General features: G+C 44.9%; 1 protein-coding gene across 2 annotated transcripts in view; it reads left to right on the forward strand.

The window, feature by feature from the left end:
• The first annotated feature begins 6,658 nt into the window (after positions 1-6,658).
• EFCAB14 (EF-hand calcium binding domain 14) overlaps positions 6,659-21,755 on the forward strand; it is a 278,772-nt gene continuing 263,675 nt past the window's right edge. Inside the window, exon 1 of one of the 2 annotated variants that reach the window (XM_078671656.1) lies at positions 6,659-8,053. In XM_078671656.1, coding sequence (XP_078527782.1) covers positions 7,869-8,053 — 185 coding nt within the window. In that variant the 5' untranslated portion in view covers positions 6,659-7,868. The remainder of the gene's footprint in view (positions 8,054-21,755) is intronic. The other variant, XM_078671657.1, reaches the window with a different exon arrangement.

Below are 21,755 nucleotides of genomic sequence, written 5' to 3' on the forward strand. Positions count from 1 at the left end.
TGGCCTTTCTAAAAGCCAAAAGGTCATTTAAACTCCGGATCTGCAGTGGTAGGGCGTTCCAGAGTTTTGCAGCCAAATAGCGGAAGGAACGCCCTCCCGTCCAGGCTAACTTTACTCGAGGAACCACAGCCAAACCTTGTCCCACCGATCTAAGAGCTCTACGGGGAGAATACCTCGTCATCAAGGGGCAGAGCATGGGGGGTGAATCCATTTTTAAAATTTTAAAAGCAAGACACAGAGTCTTGAAATGGATTCTTTTGTCAATAGGAAGCCAGTGTAGCTTTGAGAGCGTATCAGTCACTGATTTGTACCGGGGAAGTCCAGTCAAGGCACGTGCCGCTGCGTTCTGGGCGCGTTGTAAACGAGCCTTCTCCGTCTGGTTAATTCCCAGAAACAGAGAACTTGCGTAATCCAGTCGTGAAAGGATTGTAGATTGTACCACAAGCTGACGCGTCGGTGGATCAAAAATTATTTTGCAAGATTCCAAAACACATGGCAGCAACTTTCTTTGTGTGGGCAACAAAACTTAATGAGGAGTCGAACCAGACTCCTAGATTTTTAACTTCATTTTTTGGTTCTGGAGGGTTACCAAGAATGTTTGGCCACCATTCCTCACCCCATGCTGCAGCATTTTTGCCGACTACCAGCACCTCCGTCTTGTCAGCATTAAGCTGAAGATAATTCGCCGTCATCCATGCTGTTACTGCAGTAAGGCCCTGTTTGAAATTGTGCGCTTTTGCCCCGGCTTCGTCACTCAGCATCACCAGCAGCTGAGTGTCGTCCGTGTATGAGACTATGGACAGGTCCCACCGTTTGGCGACCTCAGCCAATGGCAGGACATACAGATTAAAAAGTGTCGGGCTGAGCGCGGAGCCCTGGGGTACGCCTTGCTCAATGCTACATTCTTTAGACAGAAACGGCGGGGTGGAGACCCGAAAAGATCTACCGGCCAAAAAAGCTTTGAACCATGCCAGGGCTTGTCCCACAACCCCTGCCGTCTCCAGTCTATGTAGCAGAACCTCGTGTGACACTGTATCGAAGGCAGCAAGAAACTGTTGAAAAGGACTTGGATAGAAGGGGTTACCTGGATGAAGATAAGCACTGCCCTGGTGAAAGTGGTGTGCCACAGTGAAAAAGTGAAGGAAATAACTCACATGAGAACCCAGCCGGGTTCTTTCATGATGGGATAAGAAGAGGAAAACAGTCAAAATATGCAATGTGCTATTCCTTGGTTTGTAATGCAAATGGTTGTTTCTAATATTTACCTCAGTGTGAGGCAAGGCAGGCACTTCTGAATGTGTAAAGGCCAGCCGGCTCTTCAATGAACTCGCTACAGCCGTAGCTGTGCAATTAATAATCCCTTTGTAGTTCTGGGTTACAGTGACAGCGCACTGTCGTTTCCTGCAGAGTAAGAGGGAGCAGATAATTGGTTTCTAATGGTGGGAGGAAGGGAGGGAGGGGTGGGAGTGCCTGCCTGCAGACTGGGACTTACCCGATAGTTATGTAGACCGGACGGATCTCCGTGAAGACTGCAGGGCCGCGTGAGTCAGCTGCAGTCTGGCATTGTGATTTAGCTTCTGGTGCGATGACCCTGAGCATGAAAAATAGACTCTCGTTTATACAGCCATTTGCCGCCGTTCTGACTGTGGAACCGGCAGGCTTATGAGTAGAGCCCCGGGACACCGTTGGATCTGATGATCGGTGCTCCTCGTGGGTAGAAAGTGAAGAGAGTCAGCTATGGCACTTGGAAACATCACAGAAGAACTGCAAATTGCAAGAATCGTGGCACTTCAAAATAGAATGGTCCTTGATGTTGTATTAGCTGATCGCTGTGGTGCATGTGGCATCATCAGGAGTTGTTGCTGTGTATATATCCCTGTTTACACCCTTTCAGTTTTCAATGCAATCGCTAAACTGCATAAAATCTTGATATAACTTCACAATTTCCACATCCTCTTTAGTATTATCCTGGATGACTAAAACTGGACTATTAGGATCAAGAACTTGATCCCCCTTGTCCCACCATCCCAACATAGACAGGCCTCATTTGGCGATATATAATTTGCAAATCGCCTCCCTGATCTTAAACAGAAAGGGCAATTCCCTGTAGACAGATTGATGGTTTCTCCAGTGCAGCTTTTAGGAGGAACATCAGTAGGTACTAATATTCATTAATGGTGATCCAAAATCTGCTGTTATCATAATGTTAATATTCCCACTAATAGCTCACATTTAGGTTTCTTCATGGTTGGTAAGCAGGATCTGTTGAGGGGCGCTGTCATCTCGGGAGGTGAGGTGGTCATTTTGGTGATTGGTAGAACAAGGGCAGAGCATGACTCCAAAATGATAAAGGTATGTGTTGTTTTGAAAGATGAGGTGTTAACTGAGGAATACAGTGAGTGCAAAATGGCAAATAAAATGTAACTTATCTAGGGCACGAAATAAGTGGTAAAGGTACTGAACTTAAGACAACCTTGTTGGAGGTCATAAAGTGTGTTACTGTACCCACGAACAAAGATGAAATAAGGGCATATTGGGACTGGCAGAATTTTGTTCAAAATATGCACATCATTTTTCTAGTAAAACATATCACATGAGGCAACTTTCGGTTGATTAATAGTGAAATTTCATGTGCACCTGCATTACAAAGTTTCAATCCTAGTCTGAAGAGCATAGTTACCAGAGACAAGATAAATAAGGGTATTGGTCCAGTTCTCACACAAATGGATGAGCAAGGACAAGAGTGTTTAATAGTTTTTGCCTCCTGTTCACTGTCCCTCTCAGAGGACAAATATTCTGTAATAAAGAGGGAAGACTTAGCATGTGTTTGGGACTTGAACACCATCGACCATTCATATGGGGGTCTTGAGTAATGTTGTGAAGGGATCATAAGCCTCTCACTAAGGTTTTGACTACAAGTGGCTTATTCAACGAATCTCCCCGACTAGCTTGTATGTCCATTAGATTGTTAGATTGCAATTATAGTGTCAGTTATGTGCCTGGTGTTAAGAACAAAATAGCTGATTACCTATTTTTTTTTTTAATTCATGAGTGAAGATGAATTTGAGGAATTCTGTGTGGCAGATGTTATAGAGGAAATACGATGTGTCTTAGGAGATGCATGAAGGGAAGCCTTGGAGAAGGATGAGATGTTACAGAAGGTGCATCAGTGAATGAGTACAGGTTGGCCTAATGAGAGTGATCTGGAGAAGAATACTAAAGTCTTTTGGGAATTAAGGCATGTCTGAAGAGGATGGTAAAGTGGTACGCAATGGAAGAATAATTCCTCCAAGTATTCTCAGGGACAAATTATGGGACATTTCTCATGAAGGACATTTGGGGATTACCACAATGAAGAGCAGAGTGAACGTGCTTTACTGCGGCCTGGGATAGATGGGGTGGTAGAAAAGAAGGTAAGAGAATGTGAATTGTTTAATGAGTCATATAAAACTTTGACCACATTCAATGGCTCCTAATCCTATTAAATGTCTGGAAATGCCTTGGAAGAGAATTGGTCTTAATGTTACAGGTCCCATTTATGAGTGCAATGTGTCCAAGTACATAATTGCGTGTTTTGATTATCATGCTAAATGGCCAGAAATTGAAATTGTGTCAACGTTTGGTCCAAATGTATTATAAAGGATTATAGTCCTCAATTCACATCTTTAAAGAGTATCTGGAAAGGAATGGTATTGTACTTAAAACCAGTTCTGTTTATCACCCTGCTGATAATGGTGCAGTTGAGCACTTTAACAGGGTGATAAAAAAACGCAATAAAATTAACGAATAATGCTGGATTGTTGTTTGAGAAGTCAGTGTGGAGAGTGATATGCGTGTACAGTTACATCTTGTGTCTCTACTAGATAAAGTCAATTTGAGTTCATGAGAGGCAGGTTCCCATTAGGAAAAGGTAATGTGGGATGGATGGCTAATCCAGGATGATAAATGGACTCCTGAGGTGGTTAAAAAAAATGTAAGCACAGGAATGTTGCAAGACGTTTCATGACTACAAACATAAGTGCAATTATCAGACAGAGAGACAATCAAACAGGTCAATATAAATGTTAGTGATTTGTTGAGGGTTAGGAAGCCAGGTGTGTGTAAGAAAAGTGAGGGAAGGTTCACAATGCTTGTGGGCGCACAATATGTTTTTGTGACTATTCTCACGTTGTGTATATATAAACACGCGCTAATGTTGCAGAGTGAACCAACTCCTCCCTGCTCCCTCCAGCTCTTCCCGGTCTGCCATCCTGACACCAACTGTTCATCCTAATATATGTAGACTATTATCTCTATGCGTCCTTTCTTAATGTTACAAAGTGAACCAACTTCTCCCCCCTCCCTCCACCCACTTCCCGGTCCGCCATCCTGACACCAACTGTCCATCCTAATATATGTAGACTATTGACTCTATGCGTCCCTTGTAGTTGTTGCGCAGCAACCAAATCGATAAGGTCTGTTCGGCCTTTTGATTAAAAACACGCGCGTATTGGACACGTGCGTATTCGAATCCAACGTTGTGTATATATAAACACGCGCTAATGTTGCAAAGTGAACCAACTCCTGCCCCCCTCCCTCCACCCACTTCCCGGTCTGCCACCATGACACCAACTGTCCATTCTAATATATGTAGACTATTGTCTCCATGCGTCCTATCTTAATCTTGCAAAGTGAACCAACTCCTCCCCTCTCCCTCCACCCACTTCCCGGTCTGCCATCCTGACACCAACTGTCCATCCTAATATATGTAGACTATTGTCTCTATGCGTCCCTTGTAGTTTTTGCGCAGCAACCAAATCAATAGGGTCTGTTCGGCCTTTCGATTAAAAACACACGCGTATTGGACACGCGCGTATTCTAATCCCACGTTGTGTATATATATCAACACGTGCTTAATTGAATCCAACGTTGTGTCAAAATTTCAAATAAATCAGTGAAGAACTTTCGGAGATTTAAGATTTTGAACAAAGGAACATTGACATTTTTCTGTGTCTGTTCGGGCTTTCGATTAAAAACACGCGTGTATTGGAATCCAATGTTGTGTATATAACCCCCCCTTATCCAAATTCAACGTTGTGTCAAAATTTCTAAGCAATCGGTGAAGAACTTTCAGAGATTTGCGATTTTGAACAAACGAACATTTACATTTTTATTTATATAGATAGATAGATGAATAATGTTGTATGGAGCTGTATTTAACGTATCTATGGATTAAGTATTTTGTGTATGTATTTACTTAGTTGCTGTTGTTTTATAAGGGGGATGAAATATCTTGTTATGTTTATACAGTTATTTTTTGTTGCCCCGTAGGGATTTCCATAGTGGTCTACATTAGAATGCTATGAGGTAACATGGAAAGTAAGGTAAGAAGTGGAGAAGCTAGCGGCTGGTGAAACGGGTCCATTTGGTTTCCCTCTTAATGTGCCAGGGTGTTTTACCTACAATAAACTAAGGGGCATATTAACAACAGCATGCGATAATTATTGCTAATCGCGCTTAGCGCGTTTTCTATCATCGCTATCTATCGCTGGTTGACATCGCCGTGTTAGCGACGTATTAGCAACGCTTTGCACAGAGGCGATGTCAAAACCAGCGATAGACAGCGATAAGCAGAAATATTGTGTGAAATCCTCGATGATCATGCATCGCTACAGTAAACCTTGATAATAGGCATGTGTGTACTTAACTACTTAATCCACCTCCCATTCACAGGATGCCTAACTCAAGTTTCAAACAGGTGTTAGATTCCTGAGATAAACGCACTTAGCACAAGTTTACCTATCGCTTCGCAGGTCCGAGACAGCATTGTTAATAGGGCGAAGTCGTGTTTGGGACTGTTTCCATTAAGTTTAGGTGAGGAACGCCTAATTTGCATGTCATTAGCGATAAATATTGCTGATATGCAAAGTAGAAAAAAAAACGGCAGAACTCCCAAGGAAGCAAGCGCTAACGCATGTTAGCGAGTCCTTGTAAATAGTGCAATGGAAAATTTGCTGCTTTTTCAGCAAATATCGCTGAGAAAGCGGCGAAGAATCTCTTGATAATATGCCCCCAAATCTCATCTACATCGGAGTAGATTTGTCATTACAAGTAGCACTTTGAAAAGTTGGTTTTCTACTCTATTAAAATGATTACTTTCTTTTTCATTATTTTAGTAGCTGGTGCTACCACTATGTTCATATTTGATAATAAATTATATCAAAATGTGCCATTTTAATATTTTTAAAGGAACAAGATTTTTTCAAAAGTTCATAATAAAACTTTGGATATTATTTGATTATAGGAACGTCAATATTCCTTTTTCTATATTTAGTATTGGTCTCGATAACACTATGTTCATATTATCAAAAAGTGCCAATTTTATATTTTGAAAGGAACAACGAGATTTTTTCAAACGTTCATAATAAAAAAAATTGATTTTATTTGATTATAGGAACGTTAATATTCCTTTGAGGTCCTGATCTTCGCAAAGAAAAGGAAATATTTTCCCCACCAAAATGGCCGATTAATGTACCACTGTCTTAAAGCAACTTAAGGGCGAATAAGCTTTTGTGCTTGTCCTTCTTTTATGTTCCTCGTGATGCGTGTTCTGTGGTCAAACTTTGACTTTGCGATGACGACATGGCTCATAAGAATATTGTTTGTCCAATGAAAACAAGACTTTGAACGAGGCAGCCAATAAGGGCTGTCATATGTAAAGCAGACGAAAAAAATGTCGGCTTGCAGAAACCCGGAAGTAGCGGCTGGGGTCGGGAAATGAGGGAGACCAGGTCTCGTTGGAATAAACGGGAAACGTAAACTAAATTGCTGCCGCTTGTTACCTGGGGCAAAGGAGAGGCACAACCCCGGGTTCTGTGAGTGAACGTGTGCGAGGGGGCAAAGTCTCAATCGGGTCGCTGTAGGCTGTAAATGTGACCTGCGTGTTGGCGCGGCCGTTTCCATCCCCACAGCCAAACTCTCCCTGTTAGGTCTACTTCATGACTGTCGCAACACAACTCTTCGTGTTGTCGCCATCAGCCTTACACTTCATCTCCATCCCCTGCCTTACACGTCCACCATACCCTGTGAAACCGCCTCTCTATTGCAATTCGTTCATGTCCCCTCCATCACCATCCCTTGAACTGAATTGACATTCACGCCTGCCGCCTGTACAGGGTACCCCTTCGTTCCACAAGTGTTGCCCCTTTAGTTTGTCCGCAACACTCCACCTGAAATCGACACTAGCTGCCCTCTTTTCGCTAGTCTCTAAACCCAGCTGCAGCTTTCTTTCTGTTCGAGCCTTGTCCTAACCAAGTCCTGTACTTATCTGCTGCACACATCTCTTCTTGAGCCCCCTGCATTGCCTGTCACCTTTTAATTCATGCCAGTGATCCTTGTTCCGTACCACTGTGCACCTCTGTCAGTGACCCATTTCTTTTCATAGTCCTTGTATTATCTCAAGACCCCCTACAATCGCCCTCCCCTACACTCTCCACTCTATATGTAGCATCTGTCGCTTTCTTTTCCTCTGAACTTGACATCTCGAACCCTGCTTGCCCATGATTTCTGAGCCTTGGATCATCACCAGCACCACAAACTTGCAAGTAACCTCCTATTCATGCAGCTGACACCGCACACCTCTTTCCTCTATCCTCATCTGAAGATATTTGGTGCTGGCCACCTTCTAGCTGTGAGCCTCCTCCTCCCCTTACAGGATTGTGGTCTCCACCCCTTCCCATCGCATCCTGCTCACACTGACCCTTGGAGCTGGCACTGACTCCACGCTGGAGAGCCGCAGGGTGTTGGAGGCCGGTTACCAACCGCCGCCGGGCTCCGGGGGTGGGGGTACGGCCAGCGGCTCCTTGGCCCCGCTCACCCCTCACAAGAAGATGAAGAAGCGGAAGGAGTTGAATGCTCTCATCGGCCTGGCCGCTGACGGACGGAGGAAGAAGACCAAGAAGGGCTCTGGGCACCGGCTGCTGCGTACTGAGCCGCCTGCCTCCGACTCTGAGTCCAGCTCAGAGGAGGACGACGAGTTCGCTGGGTTGGCAGGGGGTCACTATTTCTTTTGCAAGTAAGTATTTCACGCAGTGTAACTATTCTCTTTTCTTGGGCAGTGGACTATATTATCATTTTACTCTAAGACTGTTCTTGCACGTTTGCTTGCGCTCTTCTTTACAGTAACATTTTGTTTTCCAATTCCTACGTGTGTCATTGTGGCCAGTTTTGCACTTGTATGTGAGCGATCTTGTATTATCACTACTGGTGATTTCATCTCATAGTAGAGTGACACGAGCTGATGGAATTTGGTATCTGTAGCCTCTGAAAAGGATTAGACGAACACACAGCCTGATGTTTTTTTCTTGAACAGGATGTTTGTGGTCCCTTTCTAACGTACACGACGGAAGTAGTTTTTCAAAGGCACGATTACTCCATGCTCATATTAGTTCAGTCTGTTATGAACATTTGATTTTCTGCGGATCCGGGCTTGTTTCCAAAGGAAGCGACCCTGCGCCTGAGCTCCAGGCACTAAGTCTCACGTCACAACTGTCCATTTTGGTGCTACACCAATTTTCAGTTTCTCAGAATATTCAGCGGACTGTTTCTCTTTCACACATATAACGTTAAAACATATTTGATCATGCAAACAGTTGCCCAAGAAACATTCTTTATGCGTAGTTAATCATACTGTAAGCATGCTCTAATACTTGAGATAAGAAGCAATTCGCAACTCGTCCCATGTCTCTTGCTATTTCTGCACGTCTCACAAGAGCCTAACACTTGTGCTGACAATCAATCCCATTAGCACGATGAGCAGAGTGAGCATTCCTCAACTGCTTCTCCATGCCACTCTTTGCAGTGAAGTTCAGGTCTCTTTATTCAGTGAGTCCGTTGAAATATTAAGTAGACAATTATCTACTGGCAACTGTTGATACACCATCCTATATTTAAGCTTGGGTTGCCAAAACTAATCAGAAGTCTACTTCTTTTTCCCTATTGATATTTATAATTTTTTGAGAGCCCTTTTCAGACATATTAGCTATTTTTTCCTTCTGTTTATGTATGTGGAATGGAGCAACAGGACTCCACTTCTATTCTATACCTATCGTTCAAGCTAGTTTCATTTTAAAATCAACATGGTAGGTCTGGTCTAATAACACTCCACCGAAATCTGCAATAAATGTGTACTGTCTTATACGCATGGATGTGATTATATTTATACATTTAAAATCTTTAGTTATCCTATTTTGTTTTTAGAAGTAGTAATACAGAGAGTAGTGGTGAACTTTCTGCCTTGCAGTGCTTTATTCAATTCTGTGTCAATATCATTAAATGATGTGAATGGAATCATATATGTACTCATGAATGATAAGGATATCTTATAATTTCCTTTGTGCTAACAACACTAATTGCTAAGTCAGAGTATCGAAGGGTGTCATTAGTTAAAGGAAGCCTTCGTTCAGGCCAGTAATTAATTACTTTATTTGCTATGACAAATGGGCTTGATAGGAGTGGACTTTGACATCAGATGTTTTCTTCATGCCTTTATTATCGGAGGTTAGCTTTCAGGCGCTATGGTTTTTACAGAATTATTTTTGGAATTCTATTATCTCTCGTTTTTGTCTCTAGGATTTCATTTAGCATTTTATTTTTTAAGTAGGTGACGATTCTTTACAGGGTTCCTCTCTCTACTGTTAAGCAATGTCCCTAATAAAATAGATTAGACCGAGATTATTTATGAAGAAATGCAGAAAGAATGTCTGTTTTAAAATGTCCGTTTTTCTCAGGTTAACTTCTGACATGCCAAATCTTACGGTATAGACTACAGCGAAAAACACTTGGCTCAAGGGTACGAAATATAATGGTTTTGTGGGTTTTATTTAATAGTACCCACTGCTTTCACAATTGCTTGTACAATAAATACTAATATTGGGATAATGTCCTCAGAACACGATTACACTATGGAGAAAATCACATCAGTGCAACAAAGTGAGTTCTGTAGGATCATTTTTATTTAAATAGCACATGTATGTACTGCATATAAAACTTTACTCTTTAAAATATTATGTTGTATGTAGGCAGAGATTCAAATAAGCTTTTGAAGTAGTAGTGTTTTACTCTTGACATTTAAAACTGGATCTCCTCATTGATATTATGGATAGGAACATTTTTGTTTTAAAATGTTAGTACAGAGGTGCAGGGCCAAGATGGACGGGTAAGACTTATTTCCCTGTGTCTCCGTTCCTGCCCTCAGCCATACACCGGAGCGTGACTGCCTCAAAACAGCACTGAGATGGTTCTGGCACTTCGTGGGCGTGAGAGTAGCCTTATACGCTGGACAGAATCTCATCCTGATGGCACTCCTGGTTGGCTTTGGTAACAGCCTCAGGCTGCTGTGAGGTCTAGGGGGGCTGCCAGTGGCCAGGCGCTCCGACATGGGGCGGGGTCCGCACCTGTGGAGACAGGTGAGAGGCGCTCGTCTGGGTCCTACCTGCCTGGAAACGAGCCATCATCGGAGGCGGTGATTGCAGGGAAGCCCCGGGATTGGGTGCCAATATCTGCCCGCCCGGTGCCATGGTGAAGCAGTGAGCTGGGTGGACTGCCTCCCGCATCTGGGATGCTCTCTTGGGCGATGGTGGCCCTTATGCGGACTGGTGCCCGTCTGGGAGGTGCCTGAGGGAGGAGAGCGTTGGGAACCACAGTGGCAGCCGTGCTGATGGTTGAAGAGGGCCCTTGGAGATACCCTGAGGCATGGACTAATTCAGCCACAGAACAATGGCGAATGCACAATGGGGCCTAACGTTTGTGTGGCATTTAGGGTTGTAGGCTACCGTCCTGGCGGTCTCTGGAGTGGTCAGACCTGGATTATTGTCTCACTATGCTTCGGTGATTCCTGAGTTACGCCGGCGATGAAGTGGGCATATAGGTTTCCTTACCCACACCACCTTGCACGTGGGATCTGGCTGCTCTTACCTGAACACAATTTTCCCTGCCCCAATCCCTATGCCCTGAGGGGGATGCAGCGCTGGGCACCAGAGACATATAAATATTCAGGCTAACACACCTTCCAGCGTCGCGATGGAGAGTGCTCAACTCCCTTGCCCCTGGGTAGAGCTTGTGGAACTCCAGCTGCCCGGAACCTGCCATCATTGGTTCTTCTGTACGGTTAACCTCGCTGTGGGCAGGAGCAGGGTGCCCCCCCTCCTTTTGGCTTGAGGGTTACCTACCCAGTAGTTACTTGACTCAGGATGCTGCTTCACTCAGTGGGGCCACTCTGCATTGGCTATCCCTTTCTCTGTGCTCCACTCTCGCTTGAACATCTGCAGCCTAGGGGTCAAAACTATACCTCGGCGCAGTGTCCTCTACCCCCTAGCGGCATTGATCTAGATCACAGCCTACAGTGATCTGTGTATCCTGACTCTCCTGGCGGCACAGCCTGTTGGGACTGCTGTTCCGATGTGAGCCTTAAGAGGGTCAGTTGGAAGCCAAGGGTGATGACAGCAGCCCGCTCTAAAAAGGAAAGCCCCATCAAGGCATGCTCTCCAGGCCCACTGGTGGTCCGTTTCGCGATTGCCCTTCAACATCTAACCCCCCTCAGCAGCAGGATGACAACGCTTTGGAGGAGCCAGTGACTCACTCTTTCCTTGAATCCCTCTTCACATCCCTCAGAGATGACTTACATGCAGTCAAAAGGGACCTCTCCCAGGATATAAATTAAATCTGGATAGACCTGGACTCCCTTGCTGATTGTGCAGCAACTTTGGAGGAGCAAGGAAATAGTCAAGCGGATGATGTGGAGACCCTACAGCAAGCGATCATCCGACTCTGTGACGAGCAAATCGATCTTTAGGCCCACTCCGAAGATCTCAAACAGATCTAGCTAGATTAATATCCGAATCAGGGGAATTTCATCAAAGGCGGGGGGGTTGAAGATATCACCAGTTACGTTACAGTGCTCTTCCGTTCCATCTTGACAGCCTCCCAGACATGGAAATAAAAAGACCGAGTTCACAGAGTTGGCCTGCCATAAACAGAAAAAGCCCCCCCCCCCTACGGCATTCTTGTCGGCATCCACGATTTTCAGGTGAAAGAAAATATACTGCGCAAAGACTGGTAGAGACGCACAGAAAAGGCAACATTTCTGACCTCCCACCTGCACAGCATGGGGGTGCCCTATTCATGGGGACACATCCGTTTCACCTCCTCTTTAGTCTGGATGGAAAACATTTCCAACAACCCTCCCTGGATTAAACGTGTAGTTTACAGGGTATAGACGTGGCAGCTTGCAGATCTCCATTGAAGACCTCCCCGTCTCGCTCAATAGATTGCCAGCCTCGCTGGCGTGAACACTGGGTGGGGAAGGGCAATACTCGTCCGTATCCCGTAACGATTGCAATGGGTAAACAAGCGGTGTTGGAGTCGATTCCTACAGCGCTGGCTAAGACCGACTCTCCATAACATGGCTGGGTATGTCACTATCCTCATGGGTGGTGGGAATGGGGGACGGGGAATGGTGGCCTCGGTTTGGACCACTCCTCTCTGGATTTTTGGAACTATAGGTCAGTTTTCCTAAACAGTACGTTCATGTTTCCATCAGCATTTTCATCTGTTTTCTCCTTGGGGTTGTTTAGTTTGGGGATACACTAATCTCTGCAGCAGTCACAACACCATACATTTATGGCATTGGCAGGCTCCGGGAGACATGACACCTGGTGCTGTTATAAAAACAGAATGACACTTACTACAACCTTCAGGCCTATCGGTATGAATGCCGGTTACAACCCTTTGGGTTCTTACCCTCAATGTGAAGACTTCCATAACCCTATTAAACACAAAGCGGTTCTGTCTTGCCTTGAGAATTCGGGGGCAGAAATCTGCCTCCTCCAGGACACACATCTCCATCCAAAGGACTGTCGCCAACTTCGCTCATGCACCTTTCTACACCAATTGTTCTCCTCCGCATCCACCAAGACTGCGGGAGTGGGCCACCCTGGTGGTACACACCTTTTAAGGGCAGGGTGGGATCCAAGGAGGCAGAACTGAAGGGCCGTTCTTACTTATAATCTCACTCTCAATGACCGATCATTTGTGGTGGGCACTTTCTATGCCCCGAATGAAGGACAAGAACCTTTTTATGCACAGCTCTGTCTGAGGTGATGTCTACACCGGAGTGGAAGGTCCTGATGGGGGAGGGGTACTTCGATAATGGCCTAGACAGGTTGACACACAGACATGGCCAAACAGGGGCCCTATCGTAAAAGCGGGCATGGGTGGCTTAAAGAACGGGGGCTCCAGGAACTGTGGAGAACATTACACCCACACATGCGCAAATATTACTTTTTTCTTTCACACACACAAAACCTACTCTAGGTTGGTTTCTCTACTTGTCTCGAAAGACATGTGCACGTTGAAACGGATATACTCCCTGCTGCTCTGATTAAGCAGCTGTGTCACTATCAATGGCATCCTCCTCCCCCCCCCCCCGTCGTCCACTCTATGGAGTGTCCTATATGGATGTGGTGAATGTGAGACACAATATTACAGGACCTGGAGGTAGTAACACAGGTACATCAAGCCATTAGCTATTATCTCACACTAAATGACACTCTGGAGGTCTCTCTTGCCACGCTATGGAAAGCTCTCAAAACGGTTATAAGAGCGGAACTCATTGCCATCTCTGTCGCAGATAATAAACTGCATAAGGAAAAAAGGAAAGCATCCCACATGTGTATAAAGCGTGCCAAAGATCACAGTACACCAAACAGCACATGAAAATTACACCTAGTAAAGCAATAAAAGACAAATTAACGTTTTTGCGAAATAAAAAAATGAAAATAGCAATAAAAGAAGAGAGAATAAGAAAGATGATAAACCAGCACCATGTGTGACTATCCAATATTTCTCACAAATCTTGTACTTATCTGCGGGTGCTAGGGAGTAGATTTAGACTATATGAATCACTGTATAAAAGCAGCATCCGCGAGTTATGCTACAATAGATAAAAAACGTGTGGTTCAAACCCAACAAAAGGCCGAAGCGTTGGTCAAAGGGGATGCAGTAAGTACTCTAAAGAATACCCAAATGGTACAGTACTGGGTTTCGCATCTAATGTATCGCAATGATGGATACATGCAATGATAAAAATAACCGGACCAGCAGTTTTTAAGGGCACTTTATGTTAAAAATAAAAATGAAATGCAATGAGCAGTGCGATAAGCCAACCAGAACATTGCATAACTCGTGTTCATTGTGGATCTAAAAGAACAAACTGCACTTACCTGTGTTATAGACCACGATGCGCAAACTCTATATCTATATTTCTCTCATATGCGGAGAAAGCGTATCAGCATATCGGCGAGGCACACACACACCTGCAAAGAATGGACCCAAATTAGAATCGAGAATATTATACAACGGTGTGTCCAATTTGCCAAATAAATGCTGTAGTTAACGTACCTGGTGTGTCCCATAAACTGTACCCAGTTATGCCATACGCCTCTTGTTGTGAACAAATAGAAGTCCGGACTCCAAGCGTAGATTAGATAAGTTCTTTTATTTAAGTTGGTATAAGAAATAATAAGGGAAACCCCACCAGGAGCAGCTGCCCTGTTGCTCAGCCCTTACCCAACTGACACTCACAGACATCTCACATCCCATCCTCGTCGCCAAAATGTTGTAAATATGTTAGGTAGGTAGCAAGACACGTCTTCAGGTTATTAAGATGGATTTATTAAGTTACATAGAATAAGACAGCAGAGCAGTAAACCTCACAGCTGACCAGACCATCAACTGCCAAGGCTGGAATCCCCCAACACCAAAAGAACACACGGTAGTATGGGAGATTGGTAAGATAATATACAACACCTCTCTAATGTCGGGAGCAAAACCGCACGATAGCTCGGCGTTTGCCTTAAGAGGACTCCCAGAACGGGAAGTTACTTGTAGTGCGATCTCAACGATGCAAAGCTAGTCTGTGTTATCTATTAATTGTCTGCGAACTCCCACCATATTTAGAAGGCGTTTCCTCACAAAAAACAGTGTTACGTAACCCAATATGCATATCAAATAAGGGGAAAGCCGTAAATATCGTAACCCCATCAATCAAGCTTTTGTGCCACAAAAATGTATAATATACCACACAATAAGTAGCACAGCATATAGGTTGCAACTCAAAGTTTAATATGAACGTTCACAACAGAGTAGGCATTTCAATTAAACTGACAGGCAGCCTGTCAGATTGTTTTAATATCAATGTGATCCATGGTATGTGTTTAGTGCCTACAAACACCCGCCATAAATAAAAAGTGATCTCCTGTGTATAAGCAAACAAAATAAACAATGCCTGATATGCATAGAATACTGATAACCACTTCCTCTTAAAACCCTTCTCTCTTGCTAATGTAACACGGAGTTTGAATAAAACTCCTGCAACAGATATACATTACAGACATATTGACGGACAACCCGTCAAAATGCTGCATACTGATCAGAGCTGCCTAGATGGTACTAGTATCAATGTTCATCCTGCAGATATAAATGCAAAAACCGTGGGTTACTCAAACTTGCAATCTATACATTTATGTGCATGTGCTCAACTAATCAGCAATCACAAAAATGAGTTCCATCAACCAACACAGATACGTAGGTATCTCTAAATGACTTCATGAACCTGAAGTTTAAAGGTGGGTAACACCCCTCCATAGCCTGAGTGTTAGGACTACAAGTGGCCCCTAAACCAACATAGAAAATAGGTTCTGAAGCTTGAAGAGAGATAGAGACAATGGAAATCCAAGTGAAAATAAAGAATCAAGCAAAATTACGTCACGGGGGCACAATAAAATGTTAAAATGTATTGCTTGGTCCAATGGAATTTCACTGCTCAGTCCTTTGATGTTTGTGTCTAAGGTAAAAATCCAAAATGCCTCCCTGCGTTTATGGATTTCATTGCTATTAGTGCCCGATTTTGCTTCTATCCTCTCTGGAACCAATCTAGGTACAATTCCAAATACTTATAGTTGATGAACGTATTTAGTCGACTATGATTTAGTAGAATTGAGGCGACCGGCCCCTGTTTGCAGATGCAAAAACAACAGTTGATGGACAAAATGCACAACAATGTCATACATTCACCCCAGTACAGAGATCTGGGCCTAAATCCATCGTTTTTTTGCACTCCACACCACCCCAGTTCAAACATGGCCATTTGCAAATCAGCCTTGACCCTGGCCTCCTGGGAACAGTCCAGCCCGAACTGCCAAGCCATGTCTTTCCTGGACCGGAATCAAGCATCCTAGGACCGGTTTCTGGCTATCAGCCGTCATCAGCCAGGATAGCTTGACTCCAGTGGTGTGGAGAGCATGGGACTCACGTCTGAGCATACCCATCCCACTCGGGGTGACAAATGCAAAAACAACAGTTGATGGACAAAATGCACAACAATGTCATACATTCACCCCAGTACAGAGATCTGGGCATACATCCATCGTTTTTTTGCACTCCACACCACCCCAGTTCAAACATGGCCATATGCAAATCAGCCTTGACCCTGTGCCTCATGGGAACAGTCCAGCCCGAACCCCGGTCCTAGGATGCTTGATTCCGGTCCAGGAAAGACATGGCTTGGCAGTTCGGGCTGGACTGTTCCCAGTCTTCTGTCGAGGGCAGTGCAGGTCCACCCCATGGATTGCAACCTCTGTCTCTCCTTCGTGCAGTGCCCGAATTCTTTGGCAACGTTGGTACCAGCAGCCCCTCCTGGCATCAGTGCGTGGTAATACCGGCACAACCTCTTCCAGCACATGTGGCTCGGCCCAGACGGTCACAAGTCTAGGCACTCCTTGAAGTAGTAACTATAACAGTGTCCCCGCCTGGCGTACGGGGTCACCTCAGCACTGCGTTACAGTAAACGCAAAACCTGGACGGTGCTCAACACAGGGTTTAGTCTATGGCGGCCCTTTCCTGGCAAATGGGGGTTGTCGAAAACAATCCTGCACACACGCAACGGCCATATTGATGCACAGCTGAATTCTCACACCTCTCACAGGGAGCCTTCACGGTAGGCCCCCCACTGGACCTTGCTCCCTCCAATGGTCTCCTCTTCCTCACAGGGCACACTGCTCCAGGGCAGGTGTTTCTGGTTTCCCTAGGTGATGTCCTCTCACCAAGTAGGGAGCCCAGCAGGCTTTGACGCCCAGTCTTGGTGCCTTGGTCACAGGCAGAAGTCTTACAGAGCTTTACCTTCTCACACAGCCCATCTGGCTGCTTCATGGGTAACAACTTTTGGAGGATCCCACCTCCCCTTCTTATCGTCCATTTCAAGACATCAGCTATGAGTTAGGGTCTGAATCTTTGATGTTTTATGTTGAGCTTCTTTTGAAGTGGACACTTCTCTCTTTCGTCTTTACTCATGAAAGAGGTCAGACACAGCATGCATGACTCTGAAACTGATTAACCCACATGATAATTCATGGGAGCGACCAAGGTTCACACCTGAATGTCAGTCACAGTGATATGTGCATCAAAAGGCTAATCCCAGGCTCTGAGTACTATTCTTTATAATTTCTTTATTAGCCCCTTCTCCCTTCCTATAATGTGTCCGGGCCCCTTTCTTGTGATCTATCACTGGCTCAAAGAATAGCTTCCTTAAGTGCTAATCACGTCTCTTCTGTGCATACAGTGTGTCCCTCCCAGCTCACAGGAATGCAGCATTCCATAAATCTGGCTGGGTGCTATTCCTTTCCTCCACGTGTCTTCACCAGGCTGACCTGGGCATCCTAAAATGGACCCCAGGTCCTCCATATAATGCACCCTTGCAGGCTCATTTACTCTGTGCACACTCACAGCACACTTACTGTGCAGCACTAATATTTCTATGCATTGCATCATTGCATGTACACATACATTCAGCACATAGTCTGTGCACACTGTTCAGTACTGGAACTTTCTTCTATTTAATAAGGGTGTGCTTATTTTAAAACACCCACACACTTTCAGCACACACCTTCCAAGTGTGCTGCACAACACCTCACCCTTCTTGCATTGTACCTCATGGAAGTACACATACACCCAGTGCGTACTCTCATTCGTACGTAATGGCCAGCACTACATCTTTCTTGTCATCTATTCCTCACAGGCATACATATGCTCAGCACTTGCACCAATCTCGCATGTACTGCTCTGTCCCTGTACTGTACTCTTCAAAGGCTCTCATACAACCACACAGAGTCACTACTCCTACGTTATGCAGCACTCCACATCTACCTGATGCAGGCCAAGAATGAGTTGAGCACAAAGCAGCAGAACTATTAAAAAGGTGAGTGAGCCTGTTTGCCTCACTCCAGTGACAAAGGTTAAAAGGTCCTGTTCACTACTTCTGACCGCTGCACGGAATGCTGCCACATCCACGATCATGGTGAAGGCAGTATTTTCCCACCATTAAGAGGGTACTGCTTTGGTCGCCTCTCCAGTCCAATAAGACCGCAGTCTGTGAGCCAGTCCTATGCCTTGGCATACACTCATGAATCGTGTTCGTCTATGAAATAAAAATCAGCATTAGGGATCTACTCAACAGTACAGGTGGGAACTTCGTGCTAGAGAACAAATCTCTTGCCGTGCAGAGAACTTTTTCATCATAACAATAAAAACACGTATTAGCTCGGGTTGCCATATCCAGCAATTTGAGCTACATACCCCTCCCTTTATGAAAATGGTCATGTTGTTGTTGTTCTTAAATACCAACATTGTTCACCACATTGTTTGAAACCCTGGCGGCCCTGAAATCTTCTACCATGGCTAAATATGTTTATTGATATAATTCCTACCATCTCTACTGATTGCAGCACCACTTCACCCTCCTCTACTCCTGTCCACACCTCGCACCGCCACCCCATAATCAGCCACTTGGCCATTGGGATGAATCTTAGCGCATCAAACATTTGTGGAATGCCGTAAATAATTTCAAGTAGACAGAAAGACGAATGTTCGCACAATCCACAGAATTTCGTTATAAGACCAGAGGCTACCATTATGCATTATTCCTTTAATGCCAGTACACGCAGCACTTGAAAGTATTATACATCTCAAAGAAAAACATTCCAGAATAGAACAGTCTGCACACATAAGAAGTCCACGCAGTGATCATTCTGCCTCTTTTAAATGCTGCTCCTCACGGGTAAGTAACCTCCATTTGCCTTTATTCAGATTGTTTTTACTTGATATGTGTTTTTCTGTTGGAGCATATGTGAATAGGCAAGTGCTGTTTGTATTCAAATGCGCTTGGTAGCTCCAACTTTGTTTTCTCATGCTGTTTCCAATTTATGGAAACATGCTCTCTTTAATTTGCTTTTTTAGTTACAGCGTTAGTAACTAGGCAGCGCCTCTGATAATAAACAGCGATTGCCTACCTTTTCTCGCACCAATGTGGCGCTCCGTTGGTACTGTTACATTACTCAGTGTTTGGAGTCATGGGCCGCACTTACCGACTAACACGATCCTACCTCAGTGGCTGGACACGGACCGCAAGAGCCGGCTACCATGACCCCAGTGGCACCTGACCCGCCTGCCTCGGTGCACCGGATCTGATCAGCACAGGGCTTGAGCAGCCGCAGTAGCCGACCTTGTCGCAACAGTTAGAGGAATTCATACAGCAAGACCCTTGGGCACGTTAAGGGACAACATTTTGCTCTGGGCCTCGAGCAATATGCTTGTATAGGCCCTAGGTTGCCGGTAGGGGACGCTGTAACTTGTCACGTTGGCAGTTGACAGTTACAGCGTCCCCACATTTGCATCTTGTCAGAACGGTATCCAGGGTTTCTTATGCCGTTTTGGCCATTTTAAGAGCCTCTACTTTATTTTTCATTGTCAGAGTGGCTATATCTACTCGATTCTTGAACCTATACATATATTTATTTATCAGTCTGCCTAGAAGATTCTCAGACTGTTCCACAGATTTTCTTAATGTACTTTTACATTTATTTTTCTATAATTATATTGAATTGTACTTCATGTCTGGTCAGGAGGGGAGATCCTTGAGACCCCACAGGGGATGCTAAACGAAGACATGATTAAAAGGGTAATCCAGTGTGAAATGTACTCTTGTTTGAGAGAGATCCTTGATCAGGTCATTGCATTAAGAGGTCTTCATAGTATAGAGGCACATGGGTCCTTCTCAGGTGAACTTTCGGCTCAGATAGGTAAAGAAGGTAAGAGGAAGAGAAATAGCAAGCATATCTAAAACAAGCATTAGAAATGCAATAGGTCTCGCATTAGGAGGGTTTACGTTACCAAATCTGCCCCCGAAACACTACACAAATAACTACCTGGGAGCCTCGGTTTATTACATTTGAGTGGGCTTGCTCTTGGCTCAAATGCCAGAGGCGGCCTTTTCCACATGAGACTGATTTGATGGAAACAGAGATGAGCCCAGTTATATTGACGGCGTTAGCTCCATAGCAGGCACACTATATAGTAGCTGCTATTTTCATATGTACACCAATTCCACAGCAGAGGCAAGGTGTAAACATTTGGTGAATTTGTTAGAGAAATCCGACCCAAAGGCAAGAATGAAAACAAGCCCTCAGCTGTAACGGAAGGCAAGTTTGTTTTTGAAACCGCCTCGCACTGAAAAGAAAAAGAAACTGCACCCTTGTGAAAACGTGCGCCGGAAGAGCCTTGACAGCACAGTGTGCCACACTGGAAGTGTCTTGCGACAAATGAAAATAATGGAAAACAAGCTTGAGAGAGCAGCGCAGGATAGGAGAGAAGAAAATGGACGAGAGAGAGCAACACGGGAGGGGAGAGAGGCATGTAAGAGGTCTGGGAGGGAGCGTAAGTGGGTGTATCGTGACAGGAAGCAAACAAAAAGGTGACAAGAAAGAGGGAAGAGGAAGGGGGTGGGAAGGGATGGGGGGGAGGCCGAAAACGAGAGAATTGGCATTGCTGTGGGGAGGGGGGAGGAGAAATGCGACACGGCCTGTCGAAATTATAGCCTTTGATGCAGAGGTGCACGGGCCTATTAAGTAAGTCATCTGGTAAAGAAAGTCCCATGTGAAGCTGTGTCTGTTCTACCCCTCTCAAATTTTGGATTATTCCCAACAGCTTGGAGTGCAGGCTGGGGGAGGCGGAACAGGCACAGCTGGACACCTGAGTGCGTGCATCGACCCTTCTAACTGTCAAAATGGGGAGACGACCCTAAGTAGTGATCGAATCTGCACATGCAGGAGAAGGGTAATGGAAGCAGGCTCGCACAGAAACTAAGATGAAGGTGGAAGTGCCACGTTGAAACCAAAACGGACTTCGTGAAATTGTAGCTTATATAATGGAAATGCTATTTTAAATTAAATATTAAAAGTAAAGAAAACAAGACGGAGGGCATTGCTGTGGGGAGGGGGGAGGAGAAATGCGACACGTCCGCAGCAGGGGGCGGAGCGGGGAGAGCAGCGATGAGGGAGAGACACGGTCTGGGGCCGTGAATAGGTCTAAGCAGTAGGGGCCTATGAAAAGGTGTGGGAGGAGTGCTGCTGGGGAACAGATGGCGATTTGATGATGTGCACGCGCATTTTAAGTCAATGCGCTTGCACATTGACCTAAAAGCGCACTGGCACAGCATCAAATCACCAGTAAATCGCCAGTCTAGGTAAACCTTGTTTAAGCCCCTATAGTCTCGCTCAATGCACATGCGCATTGAGAGGCGAGACCTAACGAGGCAACACCTTCTAAACCGATGAGCAGTCCAAGCACCTTGATGAGTTGGGGAGGTCGAAGCACCTCACAAAGATCAG

Source organism: Lissotriton helveticus, chromosome 1_2 (genome assembly GCF_964261635.1).
Source record: "Lissotriton helveticus chromosome 1_2, aLisHel1.1, whole genome shotgun sequence".
NCBI lineage: Eukaryota > Metazoa > Chordata > Amphibia > Caudata > Salamandridae > Lissotriton > Lissotriton helveticus.